This window comes from Typopeltis vanoorti, chromosome 13, assembly GCF_054136105.1.
Source record: "Typopeltis vanoorti isolate ZY-2024b chromosome 13, IOZ_Tvanoo_1.0, whole genome shotgun sequence".
Lineage (NCBI taxonomy): Eukaryota > Metazoa > Arthropoda > Arachnida > Uropygi > Thelyphonidae > Typopeltis > Typopeltis vanoorti.
The window spans coordinates 27332885-27353368 of record NC_143561.1 but is presented as its reverse complement, the minus strand read 5'-3'; the positions used below and the strand labels follow the sequence as shown (position 1 = coordinate 27353368).

At 34.2% G+C, this 20484-nt stretch overlaps 1 protein-coding gene across 1 annotated transcript in view; it reads left to right on the top strand.

Annotated features, from left to right (window-relative positions):
• The window catches only part of PAN3 (Poly(A) specific ribonuclease subunit PAN3), a 339191-nt gene that overhangs the window by 141132 nt on the left and 177575 nt on the right, over positions 1-20484 (top strand). Inside the window, exons 8-9 of the mRNA XM_090403152.1 lie at positions 1835-1993; positions 15211-15327. Coding sequence (XP_090259278.1) covers positions 1835-1993; positions 15211-15327 — 276 coding nt within the window. The remainder of the gene's footprint in view (positions 1-1834; positions 1994-15210; positions 15328-20484) is intronic.

Genomic DNA, 20484 nt, shown 5'->3' with positions numbered 1-20484 from the left:
TCCGATGTAATTAATACCGTATGAACAGGGTATGCTATAAACTCCAGAGTATTTGTAGAAAGGATGGCTATCTTTCGGTGATCTTATAAACTTTTGAATGGTCTCAATAAGTTTGAAGGTTACTCTGATATTATATGGTTTTAGAAGAAGAGCTAATTTTTTGGATATGGTACCAACAAATGGAATTGTAATAGAGTTGATGTATTCGGTTTCATCTCATTTTTGTTGTATGTCACTGAAGAGAATCTTGTTGATGATTCTTGTAGGGTAGCCATTTAGGGATAGATCTCTGGATATATTCATTAATTCTTCTTGGAAGTTGCCAGGGTCTGTGGTACACTGTATAGCTCTTTTTTTGAGCATATGGATAATGCTGAGTTTCTGGGATATGTGGTGAGACGAGTCGAAATGGAGGTAGCATCCTTTGTTAGTAGGTTTTCTATATACCGACAGGTTGATGCTATTGTCAGTTTGTTTCTTAATAAGGACGTCTAGGAATGGAAGTTTATTATCTTTTTCTAGTTCCAAAGTGAACTTGATAGTGTTGTGGAAGCAATTAATTTTGTTTAGATAATCTATTAGTTTCTCTTTTTGTGATTCCAAATGATGAAGATGTCATTAACACAGGATGCTACCTCCATTTCGACTCGTCTCTCTTATGTTCTTCAGTGCGTAACTTGGTCGATTTCTCTGTTTGGCCAAAATATGGTATATCACAGTTGCACCAAATCTGTTAAACACCGGGATATTTAAGGTTGCGATGTCTAGGTTTCGGACGGCTCACTAAGGAGTGGATTTTCGGAAGAGGAGTAAATAAAGTTCTTATGTTGTATTTCCTAAGAACCTTGGCCAATGTGTTGCAACATTTACGTGCAGAAAAGTGCCCTCTTCGTGAAACATTAGTATATTGTGTTTTCTTTCAGGAATCACCCGAAGTCTGAAAACAATTAGGGGATTCTATAACTGGAATAAATGCAAAAATATGCTATTGGTGATATTGCTATTCGCTGGATGAGCACTACACACCTAGCACACCCTGAATATTTATCCCTGGTAGATATCCTATTTACAATAAGGGAAATGAGTTCCAGATTGGATAATAAGCTCCTCAATTTTGAATATTCCTGTGTTCTTCCAGAAAAATTGCAAAACTGTTCCTTCTTTGTACTTTTCTAAATAGAAATCTCTTCAAGATTTCTATTTTTTCCTTCTCATATAAAGGATTTTCAAGGAAAAATGATCAAACATTTTGAATTCTACTTCCATGTTATTCTCCAAATAACAGACAGATTCATTACTGTTCTAGTGGAACTTTAATTTATATTAAACATATTTTTGTATATGAAAAAACTTTATATATCAAGTTTCCAAGTTCCTTTTATTTCTTTCAGAACCTTTGCAATATAACAGCTAAAACATTTAAACATCTTTAATGAAAGATGTTCCTCTAACTTGTTCCAAAATTTCTTTCGTATCTTTCTCAGATATTTATTAGTTACTGTATTTGAAAGGATATTCAAAAGAAATTCAAATATCACTTCAAATTATTAATTGCTTTAAATATTTTATTAAGCCTGGGAAAATACCATTTCCATTTTTCAGACTATCTGCTTGATTATACTCGTATTGAAGATAAGATCTAATCTTGACCAGATATAAACTTTTTATGTTGTATTTGTGATAATATACCTATGATATAAACAGATGTTTATCTAAATGGATACTGTTTATAACATAGATCCAGTGTGTTAGTAATTTATCATAGTAGTATTATTTTTCACCACTTATTAAGTATTTATTAAACTTATCTTTCTGTTTTCCCCCTCCCCTCTAGATATTCCAGCTGAAATAGATGTATATCATAATTTGTGCTCTTTAGAACCACCTTCTGCAAGTGGGTCAAGCAAATCCACACTGTTTGGTTTTGTTACATCTGTATATAAAGCTGCCAATAGTAAAACTGGTGTACATTATTGTTTAAGAAGGATACATGGTAAGACTACATGTGTTCAGTTTCCCAAATAAACTAAATTTTCAGAAAAAAAAATTTTTTTTTGTCATATTTTTTTGTATATTTAACAATTGCTTCATTTCAGGTCTACTGAAATGTAATTATATAATTGTGAGGGATGAAGAAATGCACTGCATTTCTTCTATATTTTCTAATTTTGTTCTTTGTGTTAGCATAGAAACTCCCCCCCCCTCCCAATTCTAAACTGTAGCTTCTGTGCACATTATTGGTTATGGATATTAATAAATATTCTTTAATGTAATCTGTAATTTTCAGATTAAGATGTATGGCCTTTTAATAAATATTATTCATCCTTTTTTTTGTTATCATGTGAATGTTAAAAAATTTTGAATTAACAGCATGAGTCCCACTCATAAAAAGCAGTAAATTTTATTTTATTTTATTTTTTATTTTTCTAACTTCACACTGAAAACAGTGTGATCGTAGTGTGATCCCACACATAGGGCCAGAAGAACCCCCCCCCCCCAAACAATATCATGTGCTATCCATTTTCAGACCTGGAGAATTGATGATTCATTCCCTCATAAGGCTTCGGTGTGATCAGTGTGCTTTGCAAGACACACAAAGAGAGATTATCATGAAATTAGCCCGAGAGAATCCAAAGCTTAGTAAGTCCATATAACTTGGATTACACCATATACCTCTAAAGGATAAAGTTGCAGAAGTAAATTTTGGTATGATGTGGTAAACACACTAAGTTTCATTTTTCAGCATAGTAAGCAGTTATCTCATGACTGGGGATGGGAATTATGTGCTCAGTACCCAACTTGTACATTGATAATGACCAACTTATTTCCTCTCTTTGCTACAAGGTTGGGCTTCTTCGATTCACTGTTAGTCTTATATCCTATAATGGGATTCTGCTACTTGTATTACTACTGTTATTTGACTTTTGTTTTTTAATTTATTCTCAATAACTCTCGCTATTTAATTGTGTCTTCTGACATGTACCTCCATGTGTATGATAGCAGCATAACCCAAAGTTTCTATGCTCTTGTCATCATTTCTTCACCAAATTGAATTGTATGAGCTCAAGTTAGCAGAGCATTGATTCTGGTTTTAATTAAATATACACTGCTTGGAAAGAAGTCAATAGACACCCCCCCTCCCCTATGGGCAAAATGCATTGTGCCCTGTAACAAGTCACATTTTTGTAGCCAGTATAAATTGGAGGAATATGATGCTTCCAAGTCAGTGCAACTGTGTCCAGGTGAAATAGTTGCAAGAAGGTAACTGACAGAGTTTGAAAGAGGCATTGTGATGGGATGTCATGTTGCAGGCCTATCTGTTTGACAAATTGTTTACAAATTGGACCATCCCAGGTCAGCAATCAGTGATACGATATTGAGATGGAAGTGCAGGGAGTTAACTACAAGTGCTACCTTCAGTAGACAATCCACCACACTCACTGAACTTGACCATATGTTGCTTTGAAGGATAATATGTAAAAACTGTCATTCATCTGTCAACACGTTGAATGTAGAGTTCTGAGCATTGACTGGAACACAAATCTGCTCAAAAATATTCAGAACTGAGGTTCACAACATAACTTTCCATGGTAGACCATCAATGTGTAAGCCTCACATTGATGGTCTACCATGGAAACTGAACCAACATGCAGCATCATCTTTAGTGGTGCAAAGATTTGTGAAGTTCGATGTGGAAACTTGGAAAGCTGTGTTATGGAACGACAAATCATGCTGCACCCTCTACTGAGCAGATGAATGGATGCCTGGCAAACATCTCTTACCAAAGTTTGTAACCCCAACTATGAAATTTTGAGGTGGTGGTGTGATAGTATGCTCCTGTTTTTCCTGGTTTGATCTTGGATCTCTGTTTGTGGTGCCATGAACATTAAACTTTAAGAGAGAGAGAGATCTGATCATTCTGGACAATGCAATGCTTCCTACTTTGTGGTATTTCTATGCATCTGACCATTGTCTCTTTCAGCAACAATGCATCATGTCATATGGCTGCTACTGCTGTAACTGTGTGGCTTGTGGACATGAACATCACCACACTTGACTGCTCTCCACAGAGCTCTGATCTTGACCTTATCGAGCATCTGTGGGATGAACTAGAGCATTGGGTGAGGTCAAGGGACATGTTCCTCACAATAGCCCAGGACTTCATTATGTGCCTACAGGAAGAATGTTCCAAAATTCCCATTGATCACTATTATATGCTTTTGGAAAGTATGCCCTGTAGGATTGCTGCAGTCACTGCAGTGAAAGAAGGTCCTACATTTTATGAAGATGGGTGCCATGGCTGTTTGTTCCTCACACTGTGGTGTCCATTGATTTCTTTCCAAGCAGTGTATTCAAATCCAGCAGGAGCTGACCCCCATCCCTGATCCATTGATGTTGAGATGGAACGTGTTTAGATTCTTGTAATGCATCTCCATTGACTGAATCCTTTAGTATTAGAATTAATACTGAATGGGTGAGCTAAGGGTTAAATAATCCAGAAATCGTTCTCTAGTAAATGAACATGGCTCTTTTTAAGAACCTATAAGCCCACATTAAGCAGATATGTATTATCCACTCAGCCAATTTGGCTGAGTGGATAATACATTAAAATTCATCTGCCAAGTACAGACATCTACAACCACCCTGCTCACATCCTTTCAGTTGGAGAAGTTGATGTATTATCCACTCAATCAATTTGGATGTCAGTTATTAGATAGTAACTGTTTTCTAATGGGCATGCTAGGCCTTGATGATTTCCTGCATGCTATTATTTCTTAATGGTTCTAATATTATACTAATTATATTGTATTGTATTCATTACAAGTGGAGTTGAGTCCCTGAAGCTGGAGTATTTGGGATCATTGCTGATTCCAAATATTTGTTTCATGGACTCAACTTCAAATCCTTCCTGATCGTTGTGCGATTTCTTTTTCTGAATCTCTGATTATTAACTTCTTCACATGAGGAATTATATGTGTTCTACAAGCTTTCATGTTTATTTAATTTTGGATGTAGACCTGGTTACTTGACATGTCTGTAGAGGAATTGGCAGGAGAAATTCTGTATGGTTTTATGTATTTTTTCTTCTTCATTATTCATCATGTCAGAAATTACACTAGAAAAACAGCTGCCATAATTTGATTTGATCAGATTTTCTTTCCCAAAGGTAGTAGAAAGATTTGAAAATTTTCTGTATCCATTAAAAGGAATGTAGAGAATCAACCAGAACTTCTGACCTTATGTCCGTCCTCACCTTCTCATGGTGCACTTGTTAGTAGATAGCAACAATGAACAAATGAGAATGTGCTGACATTTTGGGATTTAGCCAACCAAATTGTATTTTGTATTAGCTTAAAATAAGACAACAGTAGTATAACAAGATGAAATGTCATGTCATCTGGAAGCTACAGCAGTTAAACAAGTACAGTGTTTTGAAAACACTGTTTTCAAAACCAGGGCAAACAATGAAAAGTCATCTACTGAAACAAATCCCAATTCAACATCAATATAAGAAGTAACAACAGAAAAGCAGAATTGGCAGAAGAATTAGAGAAGTACAGTATTGATATGACTGGTGCTACTGAAACAAAGAAGGCAAAAGCAAATGATTGGGGGGGGGGGAAAGTGAGTTTTACTGAATAACAGGATGATATATTCAAGCAATAATAAACACAGGAAAGAAGGAGTAACTGTAGTATTTGAAACTAACATGAGGATAATTGTGAATGACAAGCAGTATCAAGTGGAGTGATGTGGGCAAACATTGAAATGGGGAATTGGACAATGAGACTTTTTTTTATCTAAACAAAAAGCTAAACTTTTGTAGCCAAACAAAAGTAATGGGAAGATGCAGCCAAAAAATATCAGGAAAGTGGCAAAATGTTTTGAAGACAATTGGAGGGGAGGGAGAGAAAGCTTAGAAATGTGGAATAGGGTATTGTAAAAGGAATCAGTTGAAAAAGGGGCCATAAAAACTAATATAATGATATTTTAAATGTCTAGAGTAATTATTTTGAAATACTGTCAAATGAAATAAAAAGTGACAGAAGAAAAGTGGTAAAAATATTCAAGAAGAATGCATATCAAATACTTGAGGTTTGAAAGAGCAATCAAAAACTTGAAATGTGAAAGGCAGCCAGAGTAGCTGATATTTGATCAGAAATGCTTAAGTATAGCAGTTAAAAGTTTTATAGTGGGTGCACTGCATAATTCAGATGAATTCAACTCTGATACCAAATCTGGGTGATTTCTGGATGACTTGAGTAGAGGCCCATCTTTAAAAAGTGAAAGAAAGTGAAATGTGAGAATTACAGAGAAACATCCTTACTGAATATTCCAGATAAGATTTATATAAGCATAAATCTTGTATGGAAACAATTGTAGAAGGTGAAAGTTGGAGACAAGTTTGGTTCAGACCAAATAGAAGTTGATCAGATTTTTACCTTATGACAAATAGTTTTTGAAATCATGGGAATAAAACAAGGATCCATATTTAAGTTTTGTAGATCTGGAAAAGGCATGAGACAAGAGAAAAGCTTTTCAAAAATGCTACAGTAATATGATGTGAATAGGACATGATATTGAGCAATACATAGTCTGTATTTGAATTGTAAGCCAGCGGTTAGAATTGAAGGAGGTACAAGAAGATGGTTTAATGTTAAATCAATTGTGAAACAAGAGTGCAGATTACTGTTATTTGTTAACTATGTGAAGGAAACATGCATACTTGCATGATTCCTTAACTAAATTGAATAACTGTTGTAACAAATTTGGTTTGAAAATCAGCAATAAAAAGCAGACTATGAAAATAGGCAGAACATTGAAAACATCAGTTACATCTTGAATGGAGAACTTATAGACCAAATAAAACATTTTAACTATTTAGGCACAGCTTTTAGTGAATGGAAATCACTGGAATAAGCAAAACTGGTATGATAAGGAGTGGGTGTCAACTGAATAAATTTATATAGAGTAAGAAAAATTAACTGAAACTCAAGAGTAGCAGTGTACTTGGTGTTCAAACTTGTTTGTAACTCATGGATCTGAGAGTTGGATTAGAAATAAAGCAGCCAATCAAAGATATGAGAGTTCTAAGAATAATTAGTGGAGTGAAAAGGTTGCATCATTGGCAGAATCATATTAAAAACGAAAGTATTAGGAAGGAATTTTGTTAGCATTTCAGAATGTGAGTAGAGCTAATCTCTGGTTGTATGTACACATAAACAGAATGGGAAAGGAAATGTTAGCAAAACATGTATTTGATGCCAGGGCGGGAGAGGGACCAGGACACAGAGGAAGATCAAGATTTAGGTGGTTTGATGAAATTAGAAGTGCTGTAGAAAACCTGTCAAGATGACTGACTAATTAGGAAGAAAATTGTTAATAGAATGCTTGTATTAAAAAATTGTCATATAATACTATCATCATATTCTTCATATCATACTTTAAGGGGACATTATTAGCAATTTGATAACTTTTTTGGAATATGGTGAATGGCATTCTCTGCCCTCATCATGAATGGTTGATTTTATAGTACAATGGTTTTAAAGACTTTTACAGACGTTGCTGCCATATCATGATTTTAAACTGTAACTCATTATCTGGAATGGTGTGGGTTCTACAGTTAATTTTTATCAGTTGTTGAATGAATTTAAGAATGTTGAATGTTTCCTTCCAGGAATTTGAGAAACTCAAATTCCTGGAAGGAAAACCTTGCTTGCTTACACTACCTACTGGAAGCCAGCTGAAAAACAGCCTAAACAAATTAATTTTGAGAAAGAAACATCATAAACTTTAATAATAATACACCAATTACAAATGTTGAAATGTTTGGCCATTAATTATGTAGATTATCTCCTAGATGAGTCGTTGACACCATGGGGTCTTAGGATAATAATAATAATGATTAAATTATGCCTTGTATGATACTCTTGAGTAGACTAATATCAATCCAAGTTAGACAGTTTAAAATAATGCATAAATTCTAATTCCTGAAATTTAAATGGAAACTATATAATATTTCTGTATTTTGGTTTTGATAAAGAAATCTCTCAACTTACATTGAAAAATATATGATTTCTAATTCTTAGGTACAAAATTAACTTTGGCACGTGTCCTCACTTTGGACTGGATCACCAGATGCTAATATTTTATCCTGTGGTTTCATGGAATGAGCACACAGTACAGATGAATAAAAATAAGTCAGTTTAATAATTGAAGCATGTTTTTCTCTTAAGGAGACATCATCAGTGCAGTGAAGGTATAAATGGTGAGACAGAGCCAATGTTTGGTAGCTTAATATTGGTTCTATCCCATGCCTTGGAAAGTATCAACATCCTTATTTACCCATACACAACATTGCTGTTCTTTAGTTGTTACATCTTTTATCTGTAGGTTGATTAAAAAAATTTTAAAAAAGAGGGGTGGGGTAAACACTGCTACTGATTCAAATAAAAAGTTTTTCTTGTTTAATTTGCTGCATTATAGTATGGTGGATAGTTATTTAACATTTAATCATTATATAGATGGCAAGGATTGAAATAAATATCTCAAGAACAAATACACTTTGATCTCAAGACAATTATTCTAGAGTGAAACAAAATATTTTTTTGAAATATATTTCTATCCTACTGAAACAGTGTTTAGGTTCTAGGATATCTATCTTCTTCTTCATCATTTTCCTGATATGTAACCTCAAGGAAGGTGTTCAGGCTACTAACAGTACCACATGATTAATTTTACATTATTATTAATCTCCTATCCACAACTTTCCTAACATTTCATGCTTCTAAGACACTTCTGCCTGAATCAATTCACCTAAACTTTGGTCTTCCTCTGGGTTTCTTTCCTGCTATCTTGGCATCAAATAACTGTTTTGCTAACCTTTCCTCGTCCATTCTATTTAAGTGGCCATAGCACCTTCGATTATCTCTGCTGATAAGTTTTGAATGTTAATAATGTCAAATTCCTTTCTAATATCTTCATTTTTAATATGATTCTGTTATTGATGCCATTAGTTCATTTTCCTAATTTTTTGCATCCCTGTGGTCTCTAGTCTTTGATCAAGTGCTTTATTTCTAACCCAACTCTCAGTCCATAACTTAAAACTGGTTTAAACACTGTCTTGTAAACTGCTAGTTTACAAGATGGTGTTCAAACTTTCAACAGTGTTAGTTGAAAGTTTATACCGCTTAAAAGGAAATTGGAGTGATGGCAGATGGTTAGGAGGAAGTGTCTCTGAAAATGCCTATAAGCTATAACAAATAAAAGCTATAAGAGAGAAATTAGCCAAACTACAAACTAACTTACAGGGATTACAATAATAACTGGTTATGGTGGAGCGTCCATCAAATTCCTGAACGTACCCCTCAGGGGATGTATAGTGCTATACATGATAGGATATGATAGTGCTACATGAAAAATTAACACCATTACTAACTTCCTATTGACAATTTTCCTTCAAATTAATCTGTTATCTGTCAACACATCAATATCATATCTTATATTTCCATCTTCTAAGGCACTTTTTTTTATTGTAACAATCCACCTAGATCTTGGCCTTCCTCTGGGTATTTTCTCTTCCATTCTGGCAAAAAAGACTTGTTTTGCTAACCTTTCCTCACCCATTCTATTTAAGTGGCCATACTACTTTAGATTAGCCCTGCTTACACATTCTTGAATGCTAACAATGTCAAGTTTGTTTCTAATATCTTCATTTTTAATATGATTCTACTATTGATGACATCTATTCACTCCCCTAATTTTTCTCAGAACACTCATATCTGTGGTCTCTAATCTTTGAGTGCCCAACTCACAGATCCATAACTTAAAACTGGCTTGAACATTGTCTTGTATATTGCTAGTTTGTAGTTTGGCTAATTTCTCTCTTATTATATATAAATTTATTCAGCTGACTACCCACCAAAAACAGCTTTGCTTATTCTGTTGTCTATTTGCATATTTAACTTGACATCTTCACTAAAAACTGTGCCTAAATAGTTGAAATATTTTACTTGTTTGATAGGCACTTCATTCAGTGCAGTTGATGTTTTCAATGTTTCTGACTATTTTCATAGTTTTGGTTTTTTTTTATTGCAGATTTTCATAGCAAATTTGTTACAGCTACTATTCAGTTTAGTTAGTGAATCCTGGAGACTTGCACCAGATCTGCTTAAGAGTACATGGTCATCTGCATAAAGCAAAGAGCTAAGTTTAACATCTCCAATTCTAATATCCGACATAATGCCACTCTTTCATAATGTGATCCATATAGATGATGAATAAGAGTGAGGATGATGTGCATCCTTGTCTGACCCTTGATTTTACATCAAACCATCTTCCTGTGCTTCCTTTAATTCTAACTGCTGACTTACAACTTCAATATAGACCATGTATTGGTCTGTATAATATTCGATTTATCCAATATAATTATAGTGTTTTGAAAAGCTTTTCTCTAGACACCTTGCTATATGCCTTTGCCAGGTTACAAAACTTAGTACAGATCCTTGTCATATTCTCATGAGTTTTCGTCTGTTTGTTGTAAAGTGAAAATCCGATCTTGATAACCTCTATTTGGCCTGAACCTTGCTTGTTCTTCAACTTTCTCTTCCACAATCTTCAAGTATGCTTGCATAAATCTTACCCAGAACATTTAGTAGAAATAGTAGAAAAATTCCTTTGTAATTCTCACATTCAGCTTCTTTGTTCTCTTTTTTTTTTTTTTTATATAGATGGGAACTACTGGAGTTCTACTCCAATCATCTAGATTTCGACCTTCTGACCAGGCCCTCTGAATTATGAATTATACTGCAAAAACTTTTATGCCTCCATACTTAAGCATTTCTGATCAGATATCATCTACTCCAGCTGCCCTTCCACATTTCAATTTTTGAGGCCTTTTTCTAACTCAGGTATTGATGTGTACTCTTCTTTGCATTCCTCTTGAAAATGTTCTAGTATGATTCTGTCACTGCTCGTTTCCTTTTATCAGTCTTGCAAAAGTAATTACTCCAGACATCTAGGATAGCGTTAGCTTCAGTTTTCATCTGATTTCTTTTACAGTACTCTTTCCTCCATTTCTAAGCTTTTTTCGATAGCCTCCAGGACATTTTGCCATCTTCGTAATATTTATTTTCTATATTCTTACCAAACATGTAAGAGAGCTACACATAGCTCTCTTACATGTTTCTCTGTATTCTTATAGGACATCTGCTAACTTATTTGCTAGGAACTTTTGGTATGTGCTTTCTTCTTTTCAAAAACTGCATCCACCATTGGGGTTCTTATTTTTCTCTCCTTAGAAATAACTTTACCATATGCCTCCCTAGCTGAATCAGTCAATATTTTCTTCTGAGTTTGCCACTGAGAGTTCAAGGTTTGGTAGCTTTCAAATGTAAACTGTAGACTCAAATACACAAATGTTATTCAAGAAAAAAATGAAAGAGTTTAAAAACAGGAACCAAACCTTGGAGATTCAGTAGCAAACCTTCAATGAAACATTGACTGATTCAGCCAAGGAGGCATGTGCCATGAGGTTATCTGAAAGGATAAAAAATTGGCACTCCATGATGGACTTTGAAAGTTAAAGAGGCAGTGAAAGAAAAGAAGAAAGCATCAAAAGTTATTGGAAAATAACCTTATGATATTAGAGAATACAGAGACAAATGTAAGAAAGTGATTCAGTGTGTAAAATTAGCTAAACAAAAGTCATGGGAAGACTTTGATAAGAACATAGAAATAAATATCAAGAAGGTGGCAAGATATTCTGGAGGCTATTGAAAAGGCTACGAGTACTGTAAAAGGAATTGGAGATGATAAAGGCAACACAAAAACTAGAGATAGTTATCCTTGATGCCTTGAGTAAATGACACAAGCAGTGACTGCATGGTAGTAGTAAACACTGAACAGGCATGAAATGAAGAATATATATCAATACTTGAAGTACAAAAATTAAAAAACTGAAATGTGGAAAGGTAGCGGGTATAAAAATTTTACAATGTGTACCCTGCATAATTCAGTAGGCTAGGACAGATGATAGAATTCCAAATGATCTGAGTAAACTCATAGTATCCATCTATAAAAAGGGAAATAAAACTAAATGCGAGAATTACAGAGGTATTTTTCTACACTGTTTCTGGTAAGATTTATGCAAGTATACTTAAGAAACAGTTAAGATAAATTGTGGAAAGGAAAATTTGTGAAGAGCAAACTGGATTCCACTTCTATTTGGCCTGACCAAATAGAAGTTGTGAGGATCAGATTTTCACTTTAAAACAAATAGTTGAGAAATCATGGGAATATAACAAGGATCTGTATTTAAGTTTTGTAGACCTGGAAAAGGTGTTCCAAAGAGGAAAGCTGTTCAAAACACTACTGTTATATTGTGTAAATAGGATATTATATCATGTGATACTTAGTCTTTGAATTGTAAGTCAGCAGTTGGAATTAAAGGAGGGGTCAGAAAGGATGTACATTATGCTCTCTGTTATTCGTCATATATATGGATCATATTAATAATATGATCTTCATAAAAATTAAGATATTAGAAAGGAACTTTATTATTATTAGCATTCAAGAATGCACAGCAGAGCTAATCTAAGGTGGTATGGCCACTTAAATAGAATGGGTGAGGAAAGATGAGCAAAACAGGCATTTGATGCCAAGGTGGCAGGAAAGAGATCCAGAGGAAGACGAAGGTCTAGGTGAATTGATTCATTCAGATGTTCATTGAAAGACCAAAATGTTAGATACGGCAATATTGGTATGGTGACAAGTAATCCTCCAGATTAGCCAAGTAATAGGCTAATCTGGAGGAAAATTATTGTTAGGAGTTTAGTAATGATGTAAACTTAATCCTGTAGTGCTGTCATAGTAGCCTGAACATCCCTTGAGGGTATATATCGGGAAATTGATGATGAAATTGGTTTTGAAATACCAATTTCCTTCTGATGTTCCCATAAAAATATTTGTAAAGTAAAAAAAATTTTTTTTGTCTTCATTTCTAAAGAATATATAGAAATTATCATTTTAAAGGCTTACCAAAAAAGATAATCTGTGATAATATGATAATTTAAGTGATAATAAATGATTATCACTTATCTTTATTTTTTATTTATAGAATAGGTTTGATGTATTCAGTCAGAATAAGTCTTAAACATCAAAGACTTGTAGATTATTATTTTAATTCAGCATAATTAGTTGTAATATGAAATAAAAATTAGTTTAACTACCATTTTTATATAATCAGAACAACTAATGATAATCCATTGGTTTAATCTTTGAAATTTTATTTTCAGGAGTAAATTTGATATACCATGTAGGTGGTTTTATAGTTATGGTTATTAAATTTCATTTCAAAACAGTTGTAATGATGATTCAATAATTTTACTTGTCTCTGAATGCTTAAACAAGAAAGAAAGATAATTGCATTTAATTAATGTCAACATGTTCTATTCATTCAGAAATATAAATATTCCATTCATTGGAATATTTATATTTCTTTACATATCTTGTTTTATCATTCTCTATTATGATTGATAAGTTTTTCTTGTTGAATTCAGAAGATACAGTTGACTCTCAAACTTATAATGACCACAGAAATAACTTGTACATGGATAATTGCTCTATTGGATTTTCTCAGAGCATTTGCCTATAGGAACTTGGTGAGGACTTTTCAAGTAGTTTGATGGTTGCTATAGTGAGAGTCTGCTGTAACAGACAGTGAAATTGCCATAATATGTTTCCTGAAAAGAACGTTAAAATGGCAAAGGTGATTTCTCTCTCTATGTTCACTGGGCATCTACAGATGCCGTATGGTCACTCCGATGCTCGGTGATGTTCCACACCAGGCCTTGCCGTGTAGTCCTGTTGTTTGCTTTTCTGGCAGCCTCAACTCCCTGAAGATCAGTCACTCCACACACGCCATCCATCCATCCATCCATCTCATTGATGGTCTACCCCTGCCTCTTTTTCCAGGAACTTTACCTTCTATTACTGTTCTGAGAAGTCCTCCTTCCATCCTTTCTGTGTCCAAAATATTTTAACTTTCTTCTGTCAATATCCTTAAGGAGCCTTAAAGTTCTACTAATCTTTTCTAACACCCATTCATTTGTACACCTTTCAGTATATGATATCCTCAACAGCCTTCTGTAACACCATATCTCAAAAGCAGATATCCGTTTCTTATCTGACTTCTTTAGGTTCCAAGTCTCGCATCCATAAGTCGCTGTTGGAAAAACAACTGCATCTAAAATCCTCAACTTTATTCCCATGGAGATAGATCCATCCTTCCAGATTTTAGACAGGTCTCTGACTGTTGTTTTAGCCATTCCTAACCTTTTTCTGACATCTTCTGAACAGCAATTCTTCACATTAATAATGGATCCCAGGTACTCAAACTTGCTGACCTCCTCAATTCTTTCTCCATTAAGATACACTTGTTTCTCAAGAGCTTCTCTGTTTGTTTTTCCTTTGAGAACCATGATCTTTGTCTTGCTAGAATTGAGTTGGTCTTCTGTTATTACTGATCTTGTTAACTTTGTCAAGAATTAGTCCTAGTTCCTCCATGTCATTACAAAGGAGTACTGTATCATCAGCGTACCTCAGATTACTGATCAATCTACCTCCTATCGTAATTCCTGTCCTGAGCTCATCCAATGCTTCACGCATGATGTCCTCTGCATATATACTAACCAAGTGAGGAGAAAGTAAACATCCTTGTCTAACTCCTTTTCCAATTTGAAGCCAGTCAGTCAATCCAACACCTGTTCTTACTGTGGCTTCTTGCTCCTTATACAAGTTGGCTATCAACCTGATAGTGTGTTGAGGAAAACCCATTCTTTTCATTACTTCCCACAGTTTCACATGCTCAACACAGTCAAAAGCTTTAGAGTAGTCTAAGAAACACATTACCAGAGGGAGTCTGAATTCTTTATATTTTTCTATGATCTGTCTAAGGCAAAGGATCTGATCTCTGGTGCCCCTACCTTTCCTAAAACCTGCTTGTTCCTCGGGCATCTCTGCCTCAACTTTGGCCTCAATCCTATTTAGCATGATCTTTAATAAAGGTGATTAACAGATTCTATTTAGGCATTTGAATAATAACGATATATTTGTAATATATGCAAGATATATTATTCTTATTATCATTAAGTCCTGAACAAAAATATACAACTGGTGTTTCTTTGGATATATATTTGTATATAATTGCAGATTTCAGGCTAACAAATACAAAATGTATGTGTATTGTGGATACATGGAAAAAACTGCAGCATTCAAACCTAGTGCATTTAAGAGAAGTTTTCACAACCAAAGCTTTTGGGGACCACTGTAAGTTAAACATGCTATAATTTTAATTTGGTTATAATTAAAGTTGAATTGAATTTGAAAGGAAAATCAAAAAAAAAAGAAGAAACCTCATAGATTATTTTTGGCTTGTACTCCTTAAATCCTTCTGGCTACATTTTAAAGAATTACGTAAAAATTTTGTTATATACATAAATACATCTTTTGTAAAAATGTCAGTTTGAATACATTTTAATGGCATTTATTAATTTGAGATATATTCTCAAATCATATTCTAAATATATTCTAATACATTTTTATACATAATTTTTTTGTCATTTTGTGTACAATCATATAAAAAATGTAGTATGTTCAGTTAATTATACCTGATTTCTTGTTAGAAAATGATTAATAATTCATGGATTTCATTAACCACAAAATATATGAACGGCTTTCTTTCTTCCATTAAAGGGCATTTATATAAGATGAAGTAAATTTTGTTATATATTGAAATAGAGAACCAAAAGGCTTCACTTTTGCAATGCAAAATTATTCAAATTAAGTGGATATTGAATCCAACATTATTTCAAAGCCGAATAGAGAAACTACAAGAGTTTCATGCTGAATATAGATGGAAACTATAAAAGTTTCGGCAGATCCAAGTGTAAGCAAACCTTTTCATGACAGGGGCAACTTGTAGTAAAGGTGGGTTAAGCTCTGATCACTATCCTCAGTATTTTCCCATATTGTAAAACACATCTCCTAGGAGATGTATGATGTTATACATTATGGGAGGTTGTGTGGTGGGGAATAGATGCACACATGTAATGTAAGCATATGAGAAATTACTTTCACTTTACCTTAGGAATATCTAGTTGAGTTGATTTAAGGATTGAACTAGTCTGGTCCATCATTACCATTCTAGGATCCTGGATCTTAACTAACTGTATTATTAGCCAAATGAAAAGTCTTGTTATATTAGGCGAGAACCAGTACAAATGAACAAAAGCCGACTCTTAATGTACCTATCAGAGGATGGAGGGTATCGGTTAGGGAAATAGGCAATTTGGCATAGTTTTGTGTGTACAGGAAGTGAGAAAACAAACCTTGGAATATCTGAAAACATTGTTTTCAGTGGTTATCCACTTGTTTACAGAGTTGAATACAAGATTTTCATAGTGTATCATCTGAACATGTTTTACCAACTAAGAACTTACTGTGCAGTATTATGACTAATGCTGAAAACTAGTTCTATTATTTCGAATCAAAAAATGATCAACAGAGCATGGAATAACATCACTGCAGAATGATATGGCACCTAGCTAAAAAAAGGTATGGAAGATGTTGTGTACACTGTTAGGACATGAATACTAGTTGAATAAAAAAAAAAGGCAGTTGTCAGTGCAGCTTGTTCCAATGCCAAAAACATTAACTCACACTATGCTGACAGCTGGTGTAAGTTAATGTTAAGGCAAAAGTATCCTGTCTCCCTCTCCCCCAGAGAAAAGGGTGCATCTCTTCAAACCCTGGAAAAGCTGCTGTTGGAATTGTATACTTTTCATAGCAGACATGTATGGAGATTGTATTAGAAAAAAAAAAGTGATGGAGTGGGTACCTAAGTATTGTTATGTTTTCACATGTCTCTCTTTTCTGATAAATATTTTTATTGCTTTCATATGACCATGTATAATACATACTTAAGCAAGTTAATTTGGTTATATTTAATAAAAATGTTTACTAAATGTCTACTAAAATTGCTGCATCTGTTGAAATAGTCTGATGTGTGCATTTTTAAGCAGACATAAATTGAATAATAATTATTATACTAAAGTCAACTTGCACTATAGTAAACCTGTAGTCACCACTACAGAAATAGTTTGTTATAGTAATTTAATGAATTTCCTTGAGAATACCATTATGACTATGAAACTTTGGTTTGAACTTTTTTGGTAGCTTGTTATACCGAGTGAGTTTGTTTTAATGGTGTTTACTTTATGAGAATTAATGAGAGTTCACTGCATACAATATAGCTTCTTTTTTTTTTTTTTTTTTTGTTGTTGTTTTTGTGTGTGTTATTTGTGTTAATCCTATCCATGAAAAGTTGCAGACTTTTGTACTATGAATTAGTGGGTAGTAGGTTAGCTCATCTGGATGCTTGCTCTAGAGACTATACATGGTGCTTTTTCATTCCACTTCAGGCCTCCAGTAAAGAGAGTATTGGTCACTAGATAACAAAAATCAGCTACCACTTAGACATTCACAAACTTCTATGCACAGTGGGATTTGAACCCACAGCCTGTTGGTTGGGGACCAGATGCCATCGACTCAGCCAACCACCCTTGTTTGTTGACTGGTAGAACATGTTCCACGAGTCATGCAGTATTTGTCATTTGATTTGAAATGAACCAAATGACAAATATTACACCAGGTTTCAATCTTGTCTATCACATGAGGAACTATTATGAGGACTTTTCAAGTGAAGGTGAGGTAGGTGACTGCATATGGAAGTGGTGTGTTTTTCCCTTCATAGAACTTAGTTTTTTACTCCTTCACAACTGATAAATTAGTCCAAAGCACATATACATAATTTAGAAATATAATACTAGCTTTAGACTATAGCAGCCCCAACTGTAATTCTGATCATTTTCTTGTGTAAAGTGAAAATTGACACTTAATAATCCGATTAACACAAAAGTATTATACTCTTATCTTCATGCACATTGCAGATTTCTTTCAACTTGCTATTTTTCTTTAATTCAATCAAAATGTGTAAATTTATATTCAGTGATAGTGCTCATTGTTCAGAAAGTCTTGGGTTCAAATCTTGTTTTAGGATGCAAGGAATATATACAGATAGGCTTAAGTGTTGGCTATTATTCATAAGAGTGCTTGTGCTTCACAGTATAAACAACACTAAAGGAAAAATAATTATTATTGATCATGCTGATATTTTGCTTGTTTTCCAACAACCATCCTAAGAGCACAAAAGCAATTGTTTCTACAACTATGTGCTGCATATTTTTATTATTATTATTATTATGACACCTCCAGGGAGTCCAAAGACTCATCAAGGGAGGGCACCCACTCCACAACTCTCCGTCTCCACCACTAACTTCAACTAACCACAACAACGTCATCTACTGCCGACCACCACTACTAGCATTTCCACAGACAATCACAAACATCCATGCCCACGGTGGGATTCGAACCCACAGCCTTTTGACTGGAGAGCAGGTATGCTAACCACTCGGCCAATCAGGCCGGCAGCACTTGGTTGTAGAAACAATTCAAATTATAACTGAAAACGAACTAATAGATCAAAATGATGTTAATTCAAAAAAGCAAAGCTAAATATGGTCTTAGTATGAGTCTCCAAGATTTTTGGCTAATTGATGCAGCTGCATTTGTTGAGTTCAGGGGGGAGTGATAGGCCAGATTTGTGAGGTTTGATGTGATCTTAATGTTCAGAAATATGTTTATTGACTGATCTTCCTGTTTGTCCATAGTAAGATAAGCTGCATGAACATGGTACTTAGTGTATACTAGGTAGCACTGTTGGTGAAAGTTTGTCTTTTGGAGAAGGTAACAGATTATGAATTCGGTCCATGGGTTTGAAGGTGTGATAAGCTTGCATTTTTTCATAATTTCTGCCACATGTTCAGAGTTGCCTTAATATAAGGTAAGGTATAGAAGTATAGTGAGCTTCTTTCCTTGGATGCTTCTAGGAGGGTTTTTTTGATGTTGAAAGGAGGGTTGTGAACAATTTTGTTTGTGCAACTTGCTTTACTACAGACAAAGAGGAAGATAAGTCAATCAATGCATTTCTGAATGTCACGGCTATATCTGACTTATCAAACCCTACAAATCTGTCCTGGCACAACACGGACAACACTAGCTACAGGATCTGATGGGAAAACACCAAACTATTACATAGAGCTATGTATAAATATGAACGTTTGTTAAAGGAAAGTGTGGAAGCTGTACTTTGTCAACCAGATCTTGATTGTAATGACTTGTCATCCATAAGGTTTGGGAAATTGTTATTCTCATCAGTATTAAATAGGTTACATTTTTTAAAAATTTTATTTTTATTTTTAATTATTATTTTCAGGTCAATAGTATTTTAATCTAATGCATACGACTATATTTATATAGAATGATTCTAATGAAACGCATGCGCTCTGTATCATTTGTTCAAATTTCTCATTGTTTTTCGTTCACACTAATGATGTCTTATAATATGCAAGACAAGCTGTTTGTACAATAAATAATTTTTCCTGTGGCACACACGTGATTTTATAAATAAGCAGGCACAAGAAATTTTTACACTCCAGGATGTGCAAGAGGATAATTTTGATCCTTAGGAGAACTGATGAAGGTTGCATGCAAGCAGGCAAACCGGGTTTGAGAACTCAATGCTTCTACAGACATAGAATACACTGGGAGGCATAGGGCTAACCACCTTATCCTTGTATACGGTTGCGGTTAAATGAATAGAAAAACCCTCGACACCGCAAGGTGGAAGAAGAAGAAGAAGAAGTTATTATATATTTAGTAGGATGTTGCTACAGACCAGGGAATATAATTGGTGATGAGCAGGAAATGTTTAGGCAGATTAGTTTGATAAGTGCAAAGCAAATGATATTTATGGGGGACCTGAGTTATATCGATATAAACTGGGCAAAGGAGACAGCATGCATCAATAAGGAAATAAGGGAACTGAATTTTTGAGAGGCAACTGTCTTAGGCAGCATGTGATTGAGAGAACATGAGGATCAAGTGTTTGGATTTGGTCATAGCATCAGATCAAGGTATCAAAACAGAGAGAATTTGTGTAATCATAAGGCAGGCATCTATCATAGACTTAGAAACAAGCTTTAGCAGTACAATGGATGAAAGAATCTGAAGGAAGAGGGGTCATTAGTACATGGGAGATACTTAAGAAAAAGTTGTTGACAGCAATAGCAGATTGTATACCTCTAGTGAAGAAGATAAAGCAATTTGGAGTCAAATGAATAATGATAAATAAAGGGGAAATATAAGGCTCAGGCTAAGAAAGTTGACTAGTATTATAAGGAGAGAAAAATTAGATTGAGAGGAGTCTGGTACCACAAACCAAGGAGAACCCCAAGGTTTTTTTTTTTTTTTTTTTTTTTTTTTTTGTGCTGTGTGGCAAGTAGGAGGAAAAATGATGATAGATGG